Below are 22,373 nucleotides of genomic sequence, written 5' to 3' on the forward strand. Positions count from 1 at the left end.
GCATACCTCGGGCGGCGGCGGCGGCGGCGGCCAGGTTAGGCAAGGCGAGGCGGAGGAGTGCGCCGTGTCGACAGAAGGTGGCGGGTAGAGGTGTGAGGGTGGCAAGGTACTGGGGAGTAGCCAGGCCGGAGGGGCCGCCGCCGCCGCCATGCAGGAAATCATCGCCAGCGTGGACCACATCAAGTTCGACTTGGAGATCGCGGTGGAGCAGCAGCTAGGGGCACAGCCGCTGCCCTTCCCCGGCATGGACAGTGAGCGTGGGGCCGGGGTCGCGGGCAAGGGGCGCAACTGACTCAAACTGGGACCCGTCTCTCTCGGTCCTGGGACTCGGACTCCGGAGCCCACCTTCCTCGGATCTTTGAACCCCTGGGGCTAGCTTAAGACAATCTGCTGGAGGGCAAGATCATGTCTGGCTGTTAAAGTAATTACTGAATGAAGGCGGGTATCCTGGGTTGGAAAACCTTCCTCCACCCCCACACACTCGCCAACTGCAGGAAAGTACTATATAACCCCCTTTCCCACATCCAGCCCCCACTGTGATCTCCCTCTTGCTTTCATCAAAACTGGGCCGTTGGGAGAGTCTGGCCGAGAGAACCACCTCTCCTGCAGAATACCCCCAATTTGACTTTCAAGCTCCATTCCCCTAGGATTCACACTCCTGGGAGCCTATCCCTCACTTGTTTTCTGGACTCCAACTTTGGGTCTTTTAATCACACCCAGGCCTCTGCCTGAGTTCCCTTTTCAGACTTTTTGAAATGCAAACGACTGACACCTCCAGGATTCCTAGTTCCACCACTTTAAGTTCGTCCTAGCAAAAATTTCCTGCTCCCCGGAAGCCAAGAAATCCCATGCAAGTTAGCAAGTGGAGGCACGAAAGTGGCCTTCAGAGATGCTGGGTTTTCAGCAATTCTGAAACATTTGCTATAGAGAAAACTTTGTGAAACCGAAAGGTTTATTCTAATAGCCATGGCCGGTGAATTACTGGGTTCATTGGAACAGCTTACCCTGAGACGACTGACTTCTACCACATGCAGTCAGCCTGTATTCCCTTGCTCCCTCAGCTGAACCAACTGCATCTGTAGAAGCAAAAGACTACTCCTTTAATAATCGTGTTGGTATTGAGTATTAAGAGCCGTCCTGCTTGTGTTTCTTCATTTATGCTCTCCCCTCCCTAATATCCTCTCTCTGGAGCTTGTTCCTCAGAGTCCCCATTCACTTGTGTTTCCTGTGAGATTGTTCCCTCTCTCTGCCTCACATTAGGCCTCTAGAAGGTCCAGGCACCAGGTAATTAATTTCGGTGATCTTGTGCTCCATTCTTCCTTCCCCCACTCACTCCTAATTCCTTGAAAGCATCTTTATTAGAGGAGGCTCTCAGAAAGCCTTGAATAATAACTGGTCTCAGTGTATATGTCTCATTTTGCAGGGAATGACCGACATAAGCATTTTTTTTCTTGTTTTATCGGGTTTTACAATTTTTGCCTGTTTCCTGTATCTTGAACCCTTTGTAGGTCAAAGGCCAGAAGCATTTCCTCTCTCTGTCTTCAGATGTCACCGGTAGCAATTGTACCTTGCTTTGTTTGACCCTTCTCATTTTCCCTCTTCTCTACAGAGTCAGGGGCTGCCGTCTGTGAATTCTTTTTGAAAGCTGCCTGTGGCAAAGGTAAGAAACCCCTGGTTCCTTTATGTTCCTCCTGAGGGGCTTTCCACCACTCTGCCCCCTAGCAGACTTACATGTAGGCCATCAGGACTCTGGGTTACAGTGCCTTCTCCACGCTAACAGTGTCCTAAGATGAAACTGTAGTTTGGGTAGGCTAGGAACATGATGGGGTATTCTGCCTAAAACCTAAAACACCAGATTTAACCAGTGCTGAATCAGCCTTCTCACCTCACTCTCCTTGTGGCCAGAAGCTGATCTATATGACATGAACAGAAACTCCTAGCACTGAGATGTTTGGGAACTTTCTCAAGGTCAAAGAGTTAGTGAGTGGCTGAGCCCACTATAGTCTGCACAGGCTTACTGTCCTCTGTGTCCTGTCATCAAAAACCCCCTGCAGTAGTCTGTCTCATGGAGTCTTGTTCATACTCACCAGGCCCCACAGAGGCTACATGAGCCAGACTATTCATAAGGAAAAGTATCAGCTGGGCGAGACCTTACATACCATAGGGAGGTCTGGCCATTTTTCTTTCTATAGGCAAATTTACTTGGAAACTAAATTTCAATTACCAGTTTGAATAGGGAGCACAGAATTAGAGCACGGTTGGTTTTATGGCTGATTTTGGCAAGTTTTGGTTCTATAACTCAGTCATTTACCACTCCATTGAGCTATTTGAACCATCATCATTTCTGGTCTCATACCTGTGTCTTCACTCAGTACTTCTGCCTTTCTGACCTGCCACCATCTGTTAGCAAGCTGTCCTTAACAGGAGCACCATGGCCGTCTCTTCATTAACTAATACAGTGGTCACTAGCCACAAGTGGCTATTCAAATTTAAATCAATTAAAATTAAATAAAATTAAAAATGCAGTCCCTCAATCATACTAGTCATATTTCAGGTGTTTAATAGTCACATGTGGCTATTATTGGACAGCATAAATGTAGAATATTCCCATCATTGCAGAAAGTTCTGTCCGACAGGGCTGGCCTAGATCTTTCCCAGTCACAATCTCATTCTGGTCTGGCCTTCCCAGTAGTCCCACCAGGCCACTATTTAGAATTATGACTTTCCCAGAGTATGGTTTTCTCCTGTCTGTGTGGATGATCACTCAGATCCTGCTGCAGAAGACAGACCTCCCCCAGTTTCTGTGCAATACATTTCTTTAATTCTGTAGTTGATCTTTCTCAGTTATTGGAGGCTATGTGGCAATTTAACTAAAGATGGAGCCCACCTGAAGTCCAGGCTTCTGCTGGTGCTCCTCTTTACATTCTGTCTTTTAGGGCTGTGTTTTCCAAACCCTAGTCTTTCTTTAACTACCCCTACAATTTTTGGCATGTTTGTGGATCATGGAACTATTTTTTTAATTAAATAAAGAAATAAACTTGCCCTGGTTGGTGTAGCTCAGTGGATTGAGCACAAGCTGCGAACCAAAGGGTCGCTGGTTCGATTCCCAGTCAGGGCACATGCCTGGGTTGCAGGCCAGGTCCCCAGTGGGGGCCACATAAAAGGCAACCACACATTGATGTTTCTTTCTCCCTCTCTTTCTCCCTCCCTCCTCCTGTCTCTAAAAATAAATAAATAAAAATTAAAAAGAAAGAAAGAAACTTACTCCTCCACACCACCATTGGGCTTGTCAAGTCTCCGTCTTACAGTAAAATCTGTGAAATCATGACGTTTTAGTTAGATTTTACTGAAACACATTAAAATAAAATACGTTAACTATTTAAACTTAAAAATGTGTGCCCCCGTACTGCCTAAAATCACATTGCCTTCCGCCAGGGGCAACTAGCACCCTCTGGGACATGCATGCTGCTTTTGGGTGCTTCAGGGAGGTATGGGGAGAAGGCACCTTGGCTCCCCCAGGCCCAGTGTCCCTGGACTCAGGGTCACATCTCTCTATCTTCCTCCACAGGGGGCATGTGCCCATTTCGCCACATTAGTGGTGAGAAGACAGTGGTATGCAAACACTGGCTGCGGGGGCTATGCAAGAAGGGGGACCAGTGTGAGTTCCTGCATGAGTATGACATGACCAAGATGCCTGAGTGCTACTTCTACTCGAAGTTTGGTAAGGCAGTTCTATAAGGTGTGTAGCAAGACCCCTCCCTGCACCCAGAATCCCCCTACATCAGGAGCCCTGAGGAGACTCCACCAAGAACCAAAACCCAGAGGAGTTAAGCAGCTGCTCAGGCACCCACAGTATCTACCATCTCCCATCTTTCCAGCTCCAGATGAGAACCTTAGGCATTGCCCTCCAACCCCAGCTGGCCCATTAATCATGGGAAGTTATGATTATTCCCTAATAATCCCAACATCTTTGTACCGCTTCTTCTATTATTTTTTGAGCACTTTCAGGTACTTTTGGGAATTTGGAACTAAAGAGGGTCTCCAGGTGGACGGATGAACAGTGCAGCTGGCTGGAAGCCTTATTTCTGCTCAAGTCAACCATCTCCCTTAAGTCAGCTTCTTACTGTGTGGCAACTGATTGCCCCCCAGGCCAGAGTTTTGTTTTCTTCTCTCTGGACATGTGATCCTAGGTAGTAGCTTGTCTGTCCTAAATATCCCTTAAGAATAGCAAGTTTGGGGGAATTATATTCTGGTAACAGATAGCTCTGCTCTTCACCTTGCAACTGAGATTGCCTCGATCTCTGCTTTGAGTACATGTGGCCTGAGCTGTCCTGAGTGAACTGCGTGGGGAAATGGGGCTGGCACAGGGCTCGGCCAAGCTGTCGTGCTCTCGGATAGAACTAGAACCTCCTGGCTCTGTGCTCTGAGTGAGGTTGACCAGGAAAAGGCCTTGCTGGTCAGGATGAGGGCCCGCTCTGGCCTCAGGACTGCCGACCCCAGGCTCTGTGTACAGGCCCGGTGGGAGGCTGGAGGCCTGCTGTACCCTTTGTGGTAGGCTGAGGAGTGCCAGACCTGCTGCTTGCTCTCAAAGCAGTATTGTCAGAGGAGACACTAATTATTTCAGCAGCCCAACAGGCTTGGCCTGCTGGCTTATTAATTACAATTGTGGCTCTTTTTCAAGAGGCAGCACAAGCTGAAGTCAAAGCACAGACAGAAATAGGACTCAGGTTTCCTATCCCCCTCCCCTTCCCAGCAGCACTGGAACCAGCGTGGAAGGAAGCAGTGGCTTCTCCATGGGAGCCTTCTCACATCTGGCCCCAAAGGCAGGAGCCAGCCCTCCTGAGCAGATTCTCAGGGGTGGCTCTGCAAGCTGGCCTGGGTTCCCTACTTCTCTGCTGGTAATCCTCAGTCCAGCACCACCGCTGCCCCCCACCCCCCAAGTTATTGCCCTTGCGACAGATCCCTGCCTGCCATTCCCCTGCAGAGCCTGACCTGGTGCAGACATACTGTCTGTAGCTCCTTTCACCTGTGACACAGGTGAGGGTCCCCCTTCTAGGCCCTGAAGAGATAGTGGTGAAGAAGACAGGTGTATTCCCTACCCCATGGTGCTTTTGCTCTAGTAGCCCAGGGAAAGAGGCAGCTTATATGCCACTGAGACAGATAAAGAAGAGAAGTGTGTGATAAGTGCTCTGAAGGAGATGAACAGTGATGGATCCACATGAGGAGTTTCTTTTGGGTAGAGTGGTCGGGAAGGCCTTTCTGAGGACGTGAGACCTGAGCTGGGATCCAAAGGCTAAGCAGGAGCCAATCCTGGTAGAAGACTGTCTGTCTTAGAACAGCTAGGAGGCCAGTGTGGCTGGAGAAGAGGAGGAAACTGGGGAGGGGTGGGTGAAACCACATGGGGACTTGTGGGTCTGAGGAGTTTGCATTTTCCCAGACTGGCCTTTTGCACGTAACATAGATTGGAAAGGATGGAGGTGGCTGAACCGAGCTGGGTGAACGGTGCTGGTGGCAGCTGGGCCAATTGCTCCTGAGACAGCTCCTCTCATAAAGGCTTCATTGCCTTCTATCATAGGGACCCGGCCTTGAGTTTCCAAATCTCAACTCCCCTATTTTTGCCCTAAAAGGTAGACTTTTCCCTTTTCCTCAGATCTTTCCCCTGTCCCAACTAGGGCATGTGAAAAGCTGATCAGAGTAGAACAGTAATTTCCTAGTCTCAAGTGGTATGTTTGCATACCCGGGCACACCACAGTGCCCCGGGCACCATCTTTGGGTAAGGGGTGGAGCCATGAGTTATTTGATATAAGTGTATACCCTTTGCCCACCTTTGTGAATGTCATTGACCCTTGTGGCAGAATGGACACTTATGAGGGGAGGACCTTCACAGCGCACATACAGGTCAGGAAACCGAGGCTCTGAGGCACTCTCCTGAGTCTCGGGGTTCACCAGGCTGGGACCAGATGCCAGAACCACCTGGCCCTCTTTGCCACATTGTGGGCCCTGGCCTGGGAGAAACCGAGGTGGGTCTGGGTCCACCTTTTCCAGAGCTGCCCCAGGTGGACACATGTCTGATTTTCTTCCTGTAGGAGAGTGCAGCAACAAGGAGTGCCCCTTTCTGCACATTGACCCCGAGTCCAAGATCAAGGACTGCCCTTGGTACGATCGTGGCTTTTGCAAGCATGGTAGGTGTCAGAGTGGCTGGACCCCCTTGCAAGAAGCCAGTCTTCTTTTCCTCTGTTCACATGACCCTCTACCTATCCTGCCTATTCCAACAAAATATGGTGTTAGGCATTTGGGGGGCTAGTGAGGCGCTTTTTTTTTTAGATTTTATTTTATTTATTTTTGGAGGGAGAGGGGAGAAATATCAATATATGAGAGATACATAGACTGGTTGCCTTTGGCACACCCCCAGCTGGGGACCTGGCCCATAACCCAGGCATGTGCCCTGACTGGGAATCGAACCGGTGACCTTTCAGTTCACAGGCCAGCATTCAGTACACTGAGCCATATCAGCCAGAGCTAGTGAGGCTTTTTTACACTCTCAGCTCACTTGAACCTCCCAAAGCACCTGTGTGGGTGGCTTTTTCAATAAGGAAACTTGTATTTGAGAGGTTATGTGTCCTGCCCAGTGTCCCCTATGAATGAGAGGCAAAGCCAGCATTTGAAGCCCTGCTCTTGCTCTCTGTGCCCCACACAGTGGTCTGGGCAGCGCTCTGAACTGCCAGAGGGGCACAAGGGCATGCCCCAAAGAAGGGGTGGTCTGAGTGACCTGACACTTGGCTCCACAGGTCCCCTGTGTAGGCACCGGCACACTCGGAGAGTTATCTGTGTGAATTACCTCGTGGGATTCTGCCCGGAGGGGCCCTCATGTAAATTCATGCAGTGAGTAGCCAGCCCCTGTTCCCCCAACTCCCACACTGCTCTTGTGCTATCCTGTACATCTCCCATGAGCTCAGTTGGGCTTTGATCACTGGGTGGTGTTAGCACAGTGCCTAGGGCAAGGGTGGAAGGTTGGGGAGGGACCCTTGCTGCTTCTTCAGCCCAGAGGTGGCTCTGCCAGACCAGTAATTAACCTTATTGGGCACAGCATCAGGGAATCTGATGAAAGCTATGGGCCCTTGCTCCAGAAGAACTCATGTACACATCACCTTGCATATAATTTAGGGCTCTCAGGTTAAGAACCTGTGTTCTAAGGGAAGGGAACTAACTATACAGTGTCAAGGCCTCCTGAATGGGAGATACTGAGCTTAGGATTTCCCATATACTAGTTCTTGTAACTCTCACAAGTGTGGAAGAGAATGGCCTGTTTCACACATGAGAACACTGCAGCATCTCAGCCACTAGCCAGAGTTGTGTGGCAGCAGGAGATGGTACCTGCTCAAAGGCAGGTCTGCAGGCCTCCAAAGCCAAGTTCTTGCCTAGCAAGCTCAGTGCTCCTCTGCTAGGCCTCAGCACACCTGTCACTTTGGGTGGTTCAGGGGATACAGAGTAGTATCCCCCTCCTGGGCTGCCTCCATCTGCACTGCCGACACCTGTACAGGAGCAGTGTCCTGGTTGCTGCGACACAATAGGCAGGTGGCCAGTGCTCTTGACTTGGTCCCACTCCCTAGGTGAATGCCCAGGAGCCCACAGATGGCCCAGGAGTTCCTGTGTGTGAGGTAGGCAGGCATGTCTCCCAGGGAGTCTGTTGTCAGAGAAAGTTAGGCCCTGCAGAGGAAGGTATGTGATGGAAGGGATTTCCATGCTCACAGCCCCTCATGGAGCAGGCTTGTGCCCTCTGATGATACCAGTTGCTATTTCATTCATTTCTCTGAGCATCCTTTGCCCAGATCTCAGCCAGGTATAAGCAGAGCAGGTGTGTCAGCTCTGTTCTTTCCACTGTCCTGCAGCCTCAGGGGCAGAGCTGAGTTCAGGTGGTTTATGGTGTTCTGTGCTTGGGTAGAGAGTGACCAAGGCATTCCCTTGGCCAGAATTTGAGAACACCACCTGACCTAGCTTCTCTGTCATCTTTTCTTCTCTTGTTCTTGCCTCCTCTGGCTGTTGGGTGACCAGCCCTCGATTTGAACTGCCAATGGGAACCACTGAGCAGCCCCCACTGCCGCAGCAGACGCAGCCTCCAACAAAGGTACTGTGTCCTGGCCCCTCCTTGGCCCTGTGGCACTGCCAGCCCTGGCAGTGCCCTTGCAACAGAGAACTTGGTGCCGCCGTCAATGCGTGGTCTGTCACAGACCCAGCTGGAGACTTTGTGAGAGGGCCGGAGAATACAGGACAGGAGGGGAGTCTTCCTGAGTTCCAACAGAAAATTCTAATTCGGGGAGCAGAGCAGTTTGCATCTGCATCTAGAGATGGAGGGTTATCTGCTGGAACTGAACACCCACTTGGTTTCTCCCTTGCTTGGCAAGTGCCTTGGTGGCTCAGCAGCACCCTCCTAGAGCCCACCTCGGGAGCCAGAGTGGAAGGCAGCATGAGAGCCACATGTCTACCACTCTTGCGGTGGAGGGGGGGGCTTGCCTGAGGTACCACAGCTGGGCAGGAGCAGATCTGGGAGCAGAACCAAGGCTGGCTAGTTCTCTGGCCAGCGCTGTGATTGCTCTGTGTGGATGTTCCCAACTGCAGGGAAGTCTGGGAATAGAGGGCTGAAGGACCAGCTGACTCCAGTTGTCTAGGCAAGGCAGGTCCTAAAACCCAGCTGATTCCTGTCAAGCAGAAGGAAAGAGGGAACTGCCATGGACAAGTGGGAATCTGCAGCAGCCTCCCCAAAACCAAGGGCACCCTGGGTTTGGTTACTGGAGTTGGGGTGGTGGGTGGGAGCCCAGAGATCGTGCTGGCCAGTGAACTAGGCAGTGCCTCAACAGGCTGAGTAAACCCACCCACCAATCTTGAGCCTTATCTCTTACCTGGCTGGACTCTGAATCTGTGTCCAAAGCCCCAGCAGGTCCTCCTTAGTGCTGGAGGCTGAGCAGCCGGAAGAAATTTCTGTACTTGACCCCCACTCTCAAGAGATTATGGGGCAGATCAGGTAGAATTCCTTTTCAGCAAAGCTGGGAATTCTTTGGTGTGGGTGCAGCCTTGACAAACCTGGGTGTTTCTATTTCTGGGTACCTGCATTTATGAAGGCCAGAGCCAGAAACCACTTGGTTGGGAAGTGACCTTGCTGTCCAGTCCCCAGCCCAACAGCCCCCATCCCCTGTGCTCACATGACTCCCTAGTGGAGGGCCCTCTCAGCCCCTAGACCGCAGGTCAGCGTATCAGCCTCCAACTGTTTTTCTGTGACTGTCGCTCGCCGTGTAGGCTGCTAAACATCTGGCTGAACCAAGCGTTCATCCTGACCTGAAGCTAGAACCTCAGAAACAAAAGTAAGGCCTGCTCATGCCCTCGCCCCACTGCCCCAGAGACCTCCTCGTCTCTTTGGTGTTTTGTTTTCTACTTTTATTTTTCGTTTCTGTGTGTCTGCATGGTATTTTCGGGCAGCAGCTCCTGCCATCATCACCAGACATTTCTTTTCTGCCTGCTCTCCTGAGCGGGGCCACTGCAGAAGCTGGTCGTGCGGGAGCAGTCCCGCCCTCTTTTTTCCTGTCCCCATTGGTAGTCTGCGTGCACGTGTTTTCCGCAGTAAAACCGTGTTGTGTAACTCTTTCCAGCAAAGTAACAATCCGCCATTACAAAGGTCGTCCTCCTTGATCCAGTTAACGAGTCAGAACTCTTCTCCCAATCAGCAGAGAGCCCCGCAGGTCATCGGGGTCATGCAGAGTCAAAACAGCAGTGCAGGCAACCGGGGACCCCGGCCGCTGGAGCAGGTCACGTGTTACAAGGTAAGTCTTGGGGTTGGGGGCAGGGAAGGGTCTTCACAGTCGTGGCCATTCCCTCACTCCCCAAATAGTTCATTTTGAAAATGAAAAATCTTTGTTTTTTCTGATTATAAAAGTGAAAGTAGGCCATTGGTGGACTAGAGGCCATCCGACTTAGCCACGACACACCGAGACCATGGGGAATGATTAAACACACAGTGTTCAGTGAATGGAATGTACTTGAAAAGAAGGGAGAGAAATCTCTCCCTGGGAGAAATCTCTCAGAGGCTAGACACAAAGTAGAAGCAGGAATCCAGGGAAGAGCATGAGCCCTGGAGCCTCTGGTTGTCCCCAAATCCCATGTGGGCATACTCAAGGGAACGGGGCAAAGCTTTAGGCCCACACAGAGAAATCAGAATACCCTTCTCATCCCCTACACACACACACACACACAATAGTACACTCAGGGAAAGAGTAAACTTTTTAAAACAGCACTAGGAAACTTGTCATTCGTGGCTCTGGATGGAAAGGAGTGGGGGGAATCCCTTGAGAATTTATTATCACTGGTGAAGGCTAAAAAGCTAGTTTTCTAAGCTAAAGCAGTCCCAGATTGGCTCCTGGCACCTGGCTTTTTGAGGAATTTATTCTCAGCCCAGGTCACACAGAATTCCCACAGCTAGAGTTCCAAAGAATGAGTGCACAATTGAAAATCACAGAACATAGGAGGAAAAAAGCACTAACAAGTGAGTCAGTAGAAACAACCAGTAATTGAACAAGATTTACAAAGACTTCAGATTGGGAATTGTTAGAAGAAATACAAAGTTAATACATGCTTTTTTAAAAAACTTATTGATGACATAGAAGTGTTTAGGATACAAAGTGAGTATTGTCCCATATTCCCACCTTTTCTAAAACAGCTGTGTTATTCAGCATATTCTGTTCTCATGTTTTGTGTTGGTTTTGTTTGTTTCCATACCCCTTTATACCTCAAAACCCCTGAGGGGGGCCCCACCAGGAACTCCTGGACCCCACTTGGAGAACTGCCCTTCTAAACTTTTATTCACACGAGCACCAGGGTAGTGTGTATTTTAAAATAAATGGGGTGGGTCCTGGTATGTATAATATTTTGTACCTTTTTTTTGTTTGTTTCTTTACAATATATTGTAGATCTATATCAGTATATGTAAATCTTACCTTTTTCAGTGACTGTATAATATAGTTATAATTTATTTTACCAGTTGTCTGTTGGTAGACAATTAAATTATCATTTTTGCAGCTAAAAACAGTGCTGAATCTGATATCTAGATATTTGTGAGCTTTTGTCTGATGGTGTCAGGAGCATCCGTGCCTACAAGATCTAGGTCAAAAGGCATATATTTTAAAAGTCCATAGAAAAGCTGACCCCCTGGGTATTTCTCAAGGCGGTCAGACACTCACAGGGCGCGTGCTCTGTGCTGGCTCTGCTGAGGGAACAAAGACTGCTCTTCCCCGGGAGGGGTTCTTGTTCTCAGGGAAGGGGAAGGCCAGTGTCCAGAGACACTAAAGTTAAAGTGCACCTGGATTCAGGGAAGTCCTCAGATTTCTGACTTTGAGCCAGGACAGGTGAGGAGAGTACCAAGTGAAAGTGAGAAAGGGATGTGAAAGTGAGGCAAATGGGGGCTTCTGTCCTGTGCTGAGCAGCTTCCAACCAGTCAGTTCTCAAGTACAGTAAGGAAACTTAGGTGTCCTGAAGCAGTGTAGCTGTCATCTTGCCTCCCTACAGGACTCTTCAGCAGGGCTTCCGTGAAGCAAGCTCTCCTAAGTCCTGGGACCTTAGAAAGCTGGGGTGGGCACCTGTCAACCTCTTCTTACCAGGAGCGCTTTACAGTCAGTATTAAAGATGCCATGTGGGAATCCTGGATTACCCAAGATCAGCGGTGGAGGCCGATAGACATACTAAGTGCTGTGAATGGGTCCACATAGTCTCTCCCTCTGGTCTGGTCATCACATCAGCCAAAGGACTCACTGGCAGCTACATAGGCCACTCTACCAGATGGTCATACGTAGAGACAAGACAGGCTTGAAAACACGAGGATGACAGGCTCAAGTGCAGAGCAGCCAAGAATTGTGGGTGGTAGTGATGACCAAATAGAGCCCCACAATCCAGGCTGAGGAAGCAGGGACTAGGAGGGCACTAGATGGGTTTGTGCAGAGTGGATGCCCCTACCACCTCTGGACCTCTTCCTTGTTCTGTGCTTGAGGCTGCCGTTCACTTCCTTTTGTAGATTTCTGCTTTTGAGGAGCAACAAGATTCAATGAAGGGAAGTTTTAAGGCAGACTGGATCTTTAGAGCTGGGACAAATCAGGGTCATTGATAGATTTTTGAGGTGATTTTACCAGGTCTGTTCACCCAGTTCTAATCATTGTCCTATTTCTGACCCTGTGACTGAAACCTGTCCCCATGGGTAGCTTAGGCAAATGTGCAAGAACTGAGAGGGGAAATCTGGGTACAGCCCACACTCATCCCTCCATTGGGGAAGGAGCCAGGTGGCTTCTCTCTCTCCTTGTTCCTTCCCATCTCCAGGGAGTCCCAGAATGGTGCCTCAGAGGTAAGTGACTGGTCAGCCATACAGAAGGGCTTGATTCCTGGACAGGTGGGGGAGCTCCGGAGCCATGGGCTTCTCCTCGTCCTGCCACCCACCATGGAGCCCTTCTGTGGGCAGGCCCATGTGCCCAGCTGGCTGAAGGGGCTCCTTGCTGTGTGCTCTCAGATCATCCTCTGGCTGCAGGAGTCTCTCTTCCACCTGACAAGTTGTTGGCTCCAGTCTCTGTTCCATGTACCTTCTGTAGTTCCAGTTCCCTTGTATTTGAATGAAAATCTCTACCACTGAGAGTTTCGGAGTCCCCATTCCCAACCTGGTATTTGGTGGGTGCTGCCTTACTTGAAAACTGCATTTGAAAACTTTTTTTTTTTTTGTCTTCTTCCTTTCCTGCCATTCCCAGTGTGGTGAAAAAGGACACTACGCCAACAGATGCACCAAAGGGCACTTGGCCTTTCTCAGTGGACAGTGACAGCAGCTGGACACAGCTCAGAACAACCCAAGGGGCCCCATTTTGGAGACCACTCTGGGCCATCCTTGGGAGTGTGCATTTTAACTGTTCAATGCCAGTGTTAGTGCAACTCTGGCTGGAACTGGCAGGCAAGCACACTGGGGTTTATCAGTGTAAGGGGCTCTGTCAGTTTCCCTATCATTTTGCTGTAATTTTTTTTTTTTTTAAGAGAAGGGACATGTGCTCCATTTCTGTCCCTCAAGTCAGCATCATGTTTGTCTAGGCATCAACACTTCCTGTCTGGGACTTCCTGAACACCGCCCTCTGGAGAGGGGAGGAAGTTGCAGGGAAGAGCTTGTGCTAAGCAGTTCTGTATGAAAGATGGCCTTTCCCCTCAGTCCTCATTAAACACCAGTTCTTGGTGACCCCAAGGTCTGGTGGATCATTAAAACTGCAGCTAGGTCATGCCTGCTTCCTCCATGTCCTGCTGAATGCAGAAGCCGTGCCTATCAATGTGATTGAACAAGGCAGCCCTTCAGGGCAAACTCAAATGGACTTGTTGCCTCAGCCTGGTCCTTTTCCAAGCAAGGTAGGCACAATTGAGAGAAGAGGTACAGGGTTCTCAAATGTGAGGGTCCTTCCTCTGGGCTTATTTTCTTGGGGCACATGCTTGACAGTGGTTAAGGTATACCTTAAACTGGAGCTGCAGACAACCCTTTAAATAAATGACACAGTCCACCTCTGCACCTACCTCCTGCCCCATCAAGTGTCTGCTGTCACTTGGACACGTTTGGCCTATGGAAATCGCCCTGAGCCTGGAAATGTGAAACCACCTGGAACCTGCTGGGCAAGGGGGCCTATCCAAGTTCAATTATAAGAACAATTTTTATGAGGTTGATTAAAGCTTGTTTTTTAAGCCGTGTTTCATTACTTAAGACACTCCATGCCAAGAAAGGGATCTTTGCTAGTGGCTGCACTAGCTGCCCGGCACAAAGCTTTGACATTGGTGCCTGCTTGTCCCCATTCAACAAATGAATCTCCAGAAGGGAAGTGATGCTACCAACAAAAGGCCTTTTTATTGGCAGCTACAAGTCTGGAAGCTTGGATTTTGGAACAGCCACCTGGCAGGTCTCATTTCATTTCAAATGTTGAATGATGCTCAAATTCGGGTTCTCACCTTCTACTCTGTGCAGTGTACAGGTTCACCATACACACCCCCAATAAGAAACCAGTTATGGCCTTCATGTCACTAAAGACCTTTGATGAAGATAGGTAAGAGTATTAGATGCAGGGGTGTCCAACCTTTTGGCATCTAGGCCACAAGTTATCTTAAGCCACACATTAAATACTCAAAACGCAAAAACAGATGAGCAAAATTGAGGTTTTAAGTAAATTTACAGTTTTGTGTTGGGCTGTATATTCATGGCCACTGTGGGCTGCAAGTTGGACACCCCTAGATAGGGCTTTCAGGGCCTGTGCTTTCCTCTGGATCATCCCACTGACCTTCAAGTGTAATACTCCTGGGTAATGCAGAACGTGGTGGGAAAGACAATCTTGGAAGTCCCAGCTTCTGCTTTATACAATAAAAGTGGTGACAAAAGGCCAAAAGTGCTTAGGATACTCAAGGCAAAGAGCAGAGAAACACTTTCAAATGTAGTGCTAAGTGATCCCCCACCTGCTGAGCTGATGAGTGTGATGTACGTGCCCAAGGCATCATGGCTCAAAACCCAGAACTAACAGTCCCACTTTGGGAGTGGTAAAGCAATCTTATCCAACCCTGTGCAAGGGGACCTCCTGGAGCACAGCGAAATGGCTAAAGCAGTGAAGCAGCCCAGTACCAGTCATCTTTTATTAGGTGTTAGTTATAATATGAAAGGGTTCAGAGGTGCTGTGAAAAGATAATGGTTAGGAATACGGAGTCCACACTGGGTCCTCTTCAGTGGTACTTGCGTCGCCGCTCATGTTCTGAAGTTAGAAAAGCAGAATGGTAAGTTTTTTTAAATGTTCAGTGAAAGCACAAGATGAGAAGGAAAACATTAGGCTACTACAATTGCATAAAGGTATCCTAAGAACTCCTTTCAGGAAATGACTCGGAGCCCAACTGCTGACCTGGAAACAAGAAGGCATCTCAGATGCTCATCTACCCCTGGCCAGCCTCTACCTTTCCAGACAGAACACCCACTCAGACAGCTATAAACCCAATCAGTGGCCACCAGTGACACTTTCTGGGGCCGCCCACTGGACAAGCTCCTCCTGGGTCTCAGGACCTAAAACAGCTACACTTTTCCAGAGCGCTGCAGACACCAGACTATCCCACTTCCTTCCCTCTCTGCTAAGAAAATGAAGCCAAATTTCCCATCAGCCTTTGGCAGAATGCTTCCTAAGTATTACCTTTACCCCAGCTTCATCTATTTTTCCTGTGAATGTTCTCTTTGCCAGTTTTCTCACTGAAAATAATATGCTAAGTACTATATTCTGACAAGTCCCTCCACTTCTTCAGCTGTCAGTAAGATGATGGACTTCTCAATCTGACAATGAACCAATACCACTCCCTCATGGGAAACCCCACTGAAGACAGGGTAACACAAGAGACACTTACTGAGTTCCTTATAAGAACGGCAGTAGTTAAAAAGCACGTAAGCTGCCAGCACCATGGAAACTCCAGCAACATTCCCTTTCTTCACATTGACATACTTGTTGTAATACCTGTAGTAACCTGCAAACAGAGAGGAGGTCACTATCCTGCTTTACTGTTAATGTTTCATAGTGTGCAAAATTGAGTCTGGTAAATTCAGAGACCCCGTCCTGCTCTGGCTCTTCAAGCCACTGACCCTACATTCACAGACTGAAAAAGGAAAAAGCACAAATGCCCATTGTGTTGGGTCCCCAACAAGCCCAGGAGAAGCTCCATCTAGGCCACCCTTGATTCTGCCCCTACCCTTTGGCCTCAATCTTACAGACTTGGCTCAGCCTGCCAGTAACTTTGATCCTACCTCACCCTCACCTCCCGCCTGGGAAAGGTTGAGAGAGAACATCAGACTAAAATCACATAAAGCCATTCTGAGAATTGCGTTCAGGAAGTGACCCAGAACCTATGTGCCAGCAGCTTATCCTAAATCTGAGTGAAGAATCCAAACCTCAATAAGGGCCATGCAGGAGGGGGAAGGCTTTATGTATTTCTCTTTATTAGTGTACCCACCAATGAGGAAACAACATTTGCCCTATTGGGTTCACAGCCCAGTAGACAGAAAAGGAACAAAATGGTCATAGAAGGCCATAGTTTTCAATAGTGAGGGATGCCCTGAAGGGACACTGCAGGTGGCTGTGGGCATGAACAGGCCACTTTCACCTCCACTGAGTCAGGGACTATTGTAACTGAGTGAGGGGGAACCATGGCTTATTCTGTTCTGAAGACTCAGGGTAGGAAGGTGGCACACAAAAGAGAGCCACAGGGAGGCCAGAATTAGAAAACGCAGGAGGGGAGCCCCTGAGAAGGCTGGAAACCATGCAGGCCCCCATGGGATGATGTGGGTCTTAATTCTGGGAACATGACATGGGTTCCAGAGGACTGACCTGACTAGCTATGCACTTTAAAATACAAAGACCTGGAGGACAGATCATTTCAAATATTCATCATGGAAGTTTTGCCTGGTAGGAAAATGAGCATTATACTTTAAACTGACGTCCACTATGCTTCACTCATTTTCCTCCTAAAGAAGTCTCATGATGTGAAAGTGCTCATAGACCTTTCTCTAAGATGAAGGCAATGATACCAATTCCAAGCAACAGAAAACATTTTCTTGGCTGAAGTATCTCAGACCCAGTCTGACAGGACCAAGCATGGAAATTTAAGAGCTAGCAGTGTCTCCCTGTCCCCTACATAACTTACTGGTCTGAAACAAGGCCTTTACTACCCAAATTAATTCACAGGAAAAAGAAACCTAAAGAACCAGAGATTTGCTTTTGTTTACATGTATCTATAAGGCTCTGACCTCTTTGAAATGCTCCACCAATGCCTTTAGGGGTGAAATCCCGCATCAGTATCCAGCTTGGCAGCTCCCCTAGTTTGACATCCATGAGTCTCTTCTCCTTCAATGGTACTGATTAAGAAAAGAAGAACAAAAACAAAAACCATATACTGAAAAGTCTCCCAATAACACAAATAGCATCCTTTCATGTCATTCATTTCAACCATTCAATAATGTCACTACATAGAGGCCGGACATAAATAATATTATGAGTAAATATGTCACACCAAATCCACTGTTTTTTAAAATCCTCACCCAAGGACATTTTTTATTGCTTTTAGAGAGAGAGGGAGTGGAGGGGGGCGGACATCAACTGGTTGCCTCTTGCACACACACCAACTAGGGAAACAAACCTGCAACCTTTCAGTGCACGGGACAACTCTCCAATCGAGCCACACTGGCCAGGGCCAAATTCACTATTTTAATCCAGAGTCTATATAATGGCAGAACTGCTGTAGTGACAGATTAGTTAAAAACAGGATTTTTTTTTAGATTTTATTTATTTTTAGAAGGAGGAAAAGGGAGGGAGAAATGGAGAGAAACATCGATGTGTAACAGAAACAACTGGTTGCCTCCATACACCCTCAACTGGGGACCTGGCCCGCAACCCAGGCAGGTGCCCTCGCCAGGAATCAAACCAGCAACCTTTCAGTTCATAGGCCAACCTTCAATCCATTGAGCCACACCAGCCAAGGCTAAAAACAGGATTTTAACTAAGAGCTTGCTGAAAATAACTATGTAAAAAGAGAACTAAGGGCCATGAGGAAGAAAGGAATAAAGTGGAGGACAGAATAGATTACTACAAAACTAGTATTAACCTTACATGTATTAGGTTCATTTAATCGTTGAAGCAAGTAGTTGATGCCTTTATTTTATAATGGGGGGGGGGGGCGCGCTCACAGAAGTTGGGCAACTTGGCCAAAGTCACAGAGCACACAGGCAAGACTGAACCTTGGGCGTGGTCCCCATGCTCCTGAAGCCAATCTGACTGCTTCCTCAAGAATCCTACCTGGCACCACAAATGTCAAATGACAGTAAAAACCACTCCAAATGATCTAATGGGCCCCAGATTATATTTCAATGAGAGTCTGAGGACTGGAGAAGGGCCCCTAGTTGAGGCCATACTGTATTCATCTCAGGGCTTAAGAGTCAAACAGGGAGGGCCTGGGAAGGGAAGCAGAGCTGTGAGTGTCCAAATGTTCATGAGGGAATGGTCCCCCTTCCCCTGTCTTTCCCCAGAGGTCAACTTTAAAAAGCTGCTTAGTAAGTGTCCTCTTCAGGGCAAGGAATCAAGAACTAAAGTTCCTTCCTAAAGATGACCAGCCACAGAAGGAGCCAGACTAAATCACTCCAAGATTTCTTTTCCATTTTGGGGATGCAAGGAAAGACTAACGCTCTCTAAAGACCAGCCTCAAGTGTCCACTAAAGGGAATCCCACAGGTTTCCTGACATCTCCCAATCCTTAAGGACAAGGACTGCCAGGCCATAAAGAGAAATGCAAGACTGAACAGTAGCTTCTAGTCTGCTATAGCTCATCTGCAGAACCAGACCCTTCACCTTAATGAACCAGACTGAGTGCTTGTCAGAGCGGGCCACAAGTGACAGGTACAGGCATAAGCCTATGACTTGCATACATGGTCTAAGTGTCCTGGTTTAGGCTGCCTATCCCAAACAAACTGCCCCAACCTTCCACCTAGATTCATCCAATAAGCATGGAGCACCTACTGTATGCCAGGTAGCATACCAAGCACTGTGGACACAGCACTGACCGCAGACGAGAACCTTGCTCTCAGGGGCCAACATTCTGTCAGGGAAGACAACATACCCACTCATCTTCTTGGGCTCACCACACTTGAGCCAAAACCCTTTCTGTTTTCATATGCAACAGAATTAGTTCATTTGAGTGCCCTCGGTTCCTCACAAGATTATCTCAACTTAACTGTCATCTCCCAAAAGGCCTCTTTCCCTGCCCTCCTGATCTCAAGTGCCTGCACTTCCTTTCTATATAATTTGTGAGCGCATTTCTTTTTCTGTAAAATGGTTTACTCCAAGGATTGAATGAGAATCTATACAAAAGCATTTGGAACAGTGCTCAGAATTATAAACTGTTATTATTACTATTGAAATTTCATAAGATTTATATGAAACTTTTTTTTTAAAAGGAGAAAGGTACAGTGGGGAAAAAGCACATAAACCATACTTTAGGACATTTTAGCCACACAGGACTTCAGGGACTAATCTCACCCTTTAGTTCTTTTAAAAAAAAAAAAAACCTGATTAGTAATATTTTTGAGATGTCAGATAGTCTTAAATGAATTTTAAGATATGTTCCAAAGCTCTGTTGGAGAGCTTAGTGTCGAATGATATTAGGTTCAACACCAAACAACGTCTTCCGAAAATGACCTATACCTTCCTCTGTAACCTTGCCTGCGCCATTTTTAAAAAAAGTTCAGTAAGTACATATCTTACATCACAGGTTTGTCTTCATTTGAATCGGCAGACTTTTAACCCAAGGATTACCATACCACATTTTACTCTTAAATAAGAACACAGTAATACCTTTCCTACACTCTCAAAGCATTCTTGCATGTGGTAAGGAGTGCAACCATGTCATTCTAAAACCAACTCTGGCTTTAAATATAGCATTGTGGTGGAGAGTGATGATAAAATAGATGGATCTAGAATAGCACAATGTTGCTAACTGCTGACACTGAGTAATAAGTACAAAGCACTCATTACATTATTTTGTTTCCTTTTTATTTTAAATCTTCCATAATTAAAGTTTAAAAGTGCTTTTGAAAATAGATCTATGTTGGGGGAAATAAAAGAACAGTATTTTAAATCAAAATATTTTTGACTGGTATAAGGCTGGTGACTAAAAAAAAAATCAGGCTACTTCTGAGTCCACTGAAGCTATCTTTTTCACATTCACAAAAACTATGAAAACACATTCCACATTCTCATCACCACATTCAGAAGATGGCATGGTGCCTTGGCATATCAGAGGAGAAAAAAAAGCCAATAATCATTTTCTACATATGTCTATATCTGTACTATTTTTATTCTTTATAAGCACAGAAAAAAAATCACATTAGTTTTAAGGAGAACAAATATACCACCATCACAAAACTCCAGAGGGCAGTCAGATTCATTAGAGATACATCTACATTTATTCCAAGAATTTCTTTTTTAGTGGAAGACAAAGGCCTCAGTGCTTGGCAGCAATACTGGAACGCCCCCTCAGCACCCCTCCGCAGTGCTGCACAACCCTCTGCAGTCGCTGGTTCACACCAATGGAGTGCAGTGATAACAGGGCAGACTCTAGAATACAGTGTTCTTAGTTTTGTGCCACTTTATAGCTGTATGCCCTTGGGCAAGTTACTGCCCTTTCTGTGCCTCAGTTTCCTCCTTTGTAAAATAAGAATAGTACCCACCTTGGTGCTTGACTTTAGGTGCTGTGTAAATGGAAATTATTATTATTTGTCTTTCGGTCTATGAGCTATCTGAAGGTAGGAACATCCACATACACAATTCCTGGTCATGAGAGACTCAGTGAAGATTGTGGAAGGACCACACGTCTGGTCTGATTTTATGACTTCAAGAAACATACTGCTCCCTTATATGAAGAGGCATGGAAATGCCAAGTGTTCTCTAGGTGCTAAATGTAACCCAGGGGTTTGCCAGAGAATAGAGTTTAGGATTTGCAGGCCACACAAGGCCTCTGTAATAAAGTCTTTTTTTATTCTGAATGATTTTTTAAAAAACATAAAAACCCTCCTTAGCTCACAAAAAGAAGCCTCAGGAAATCCAGCCTATTGGCCACAGGCTGCCAGCCCTTGATCTCATCTATTGCTATTAATTCATATTTTCATCACTTTATTTGCTAATGAACTAGTAGCTTTATGCTCCAGCAACAGACATCATTTACAAGATCATCAATACTTAAGATTTGGACTCCAATTCCCTCTCCCAGGATGATGCTGCATGTACCAGATGTGACATGACCATGCCCAAAGGTCAGAGTTTAAATTGGGATGACCAGCACTCACCTGTGCGCTGGGCAGCGTTCCAAGTACCTTACATGTACTAAGTTGTTAAATCCTTAGTCCACAGTTCTCTTCACAACAACCCTCTGCTTAAATAAGATGCCAAGTCTCAATGCTTCCTTTTCCCATGTTCTCTTATTTCAATGACACAACAACCTGTGGATACTCTCATGTCCATTTTTACAAATGAGAACAGCATCATTCTCATCTTTTCTGGTCTCCTTTTCATTTCTCCAGGCTGAGATTAAGACTGGGGTACACATTCATAGGTTAATCAAAACTCTGCCACTATTATGCTGTGTGATCTCAAGCAGACCACACCACATCTCCAAAGATTATTTTCCTCATTTTTAATATGGGATCAACACTCAGTACTGACTTCTTGATAAGGCTACTTTGAGGATCTAGGTCTTATACGTGGTTTCCGTATTATTTTAAAAATAAAAGTCAGTGCGTACGGTCCGATGACTGCAGCAATTTATACATGTCACCGAAAAGCCAGCTAGTACTAAGGTCATCCTTGCAATTCAATTTCAGTTTACCACATGGCCTCAAACTCCTAGCTTTGAATCCCAGCTCAGCTCTCTCACTAGCTCTGACCTTGAATAGGTCACTTCACCTCTTAAAGACTATTTGGCGCAGTCAACATATATGCGTCTAACCTGAGCGCGACTCAGGCACTGTCCTAGGCCTTAAACTTCTCCTGAATCTTAACTTTAACGTCAACTTTAAAAAGAAGGATACAGTCTGAGCGTAGGGTTTAAATGCACAGCGCCTGAGTCGCGGCGGGGACGAGACCAGCTAGTCCTTCACGGGAGTGGGTGGGAGTCCCGAGGCGGCGCATTCCAAGCCCGCAGCGCGGCCCGGAGAGCAAAAAAAGGTCGGCAGGCGCAGGACCCTTGGGCAAAGGGCTCAGTGAGCCTCGGTTGAGGTTGCGGCCAAAATGTTCAGCGAAAGACAGATAGCTCCGCAGCTCCCTCCCCTCCCAGGGCGTCTCCACTCCGGCTTCTAACCTGATCGACCCCAAGCGATTCCCGACACTCACCGACTGACGCCATCTTGGAGTCCGGGGTGTCCCCTCTGTGGGGCCGCGCGAGGACTGCTGGGTAGGGCGCATGCGCCCCAGTGTCCCTGAGAGCAAAGTCTCACAGGAAGCAGGTTGCGGCTGGTGCTCTCAGCTGGGGCTGCAAGTGTACAAGGTGAAGGGGGAAGTCTCTAGAGGGCACATCCCTGGGACCCTCTCAGTTAGGAACAGGGATAGAGGGAGTAGAGTTCAGCCTGGGTTCCCCATCGTAGGAGGTAAAAGAATACCCTGGCTTTCTTACTTTGTCACCTTAAATTTGCTGTAAAAAGTTACAAGAGCATATCAAGATCCTCCCTCCCAACTGTCCTGGATGGGAGGTTAAGTTCCGACTCGTAAGGAATTCCCAGCCACCGGGAAAAGCTGTGTCTAGACTTGGGCTCCAAATAGGTATGATTTG

At 47.6% G+C, this 22,373-nt stretch overlaps 2 protein-coding genes across 7 annotated transcripts; one reads left to right on the forward strand and one right to left on the reverse strand.

The window, feature by feature from the left end:
- Positions 1-7: 7 nt before the first annotated feature.
- Positions 8-13,734, forward strand: CPSF4 (cleavage and polyadenylation specific factor 4). Of its 5 annotated transcripts, none has more exons than XM_028530993.2 (8): positions 8-251; positions 1,610-1,660; positions 3,569-3,721; positions 6,087-6,182; positions 6,789-6,882; positions 8,053-8,125; positions 9,642-9,812; positions 12,771-13,734. In XM_028530993.2, exons 1-8 carry the CDS (start codon positions 149-151, stop codon positions 12,837-12,839), a joined length of 810 nt encoding a protein of 269 aa, XP_028386794.1. In that variant the 5' UTR covers positions 8-148; the 3' UTR covers positions 12,840-13,734. The 5 variants fall into 5 exon arrangements, with proteins under 5 accessions (XP_028386794.1, XP_028386804.1, XP_028386798.1 ...); XM_028531003.2 differs by having other exon boundaries at positions 9,720-9,812; XM_028530997.2 differs by having other exon boundaries at positions 9,717-9,812; positions 12,771-12,982.
- Positions 13,735-14,640: 906 nt separating this feature from the next.
- Positions 14,641-22,041, reverse strand: ATP5MF (ATP synthase membrane subunit f). Of its 2 annotated transcripts, XM_028531030.2 has the most exons (4): positions 21,938-22,040; positions 16,811-16,918; positions 15,418-15,534; positions 14,641-14,783 (listed from the first exon to the last, which is right to left on the reverse strand). In XM_028531030.2, the coding sequence occupies exons 1-4, from the start codon at positions 21,948-21,950 to the stop codon at positions 14,755-14,757; spliced, it is 267 nt and encodes an 88-aa protein (XP_028386831.1). In that variant the 5' UTR covers positions 21,951-22,040; the 3' UTR covers positions 14,641-14,754. The 2 variants fall into 2 exon arrangements, with proteins under 2 accessions (XP_028386831.1, XP_028386849.1); XM_028531048.2 differs by lacking the exon at positions 15,418-15,534 and having other exon boundaries at positions 21,938-22,041.
- Positions 22,042-22,373: the final 332 nt, after the last annotated feature.

Source organism: Phyllostomus discolor, chromosome 3, assembly GCF_004126475.2.
Source record: "Phyllostomus discolor isolate MPI-MPIP mPhyDis1 chromosome 3, mPhyDis1.pri.v3, whole genome shotgun sequence".
NCBI classification, from domain to species: domain Eukaryota; kingdom Metazoa; phylum Chordata; class Mammalia; order Chiroptera; family Phyllostomidae; genus Phyllostomus; species Phyllostomus discolor.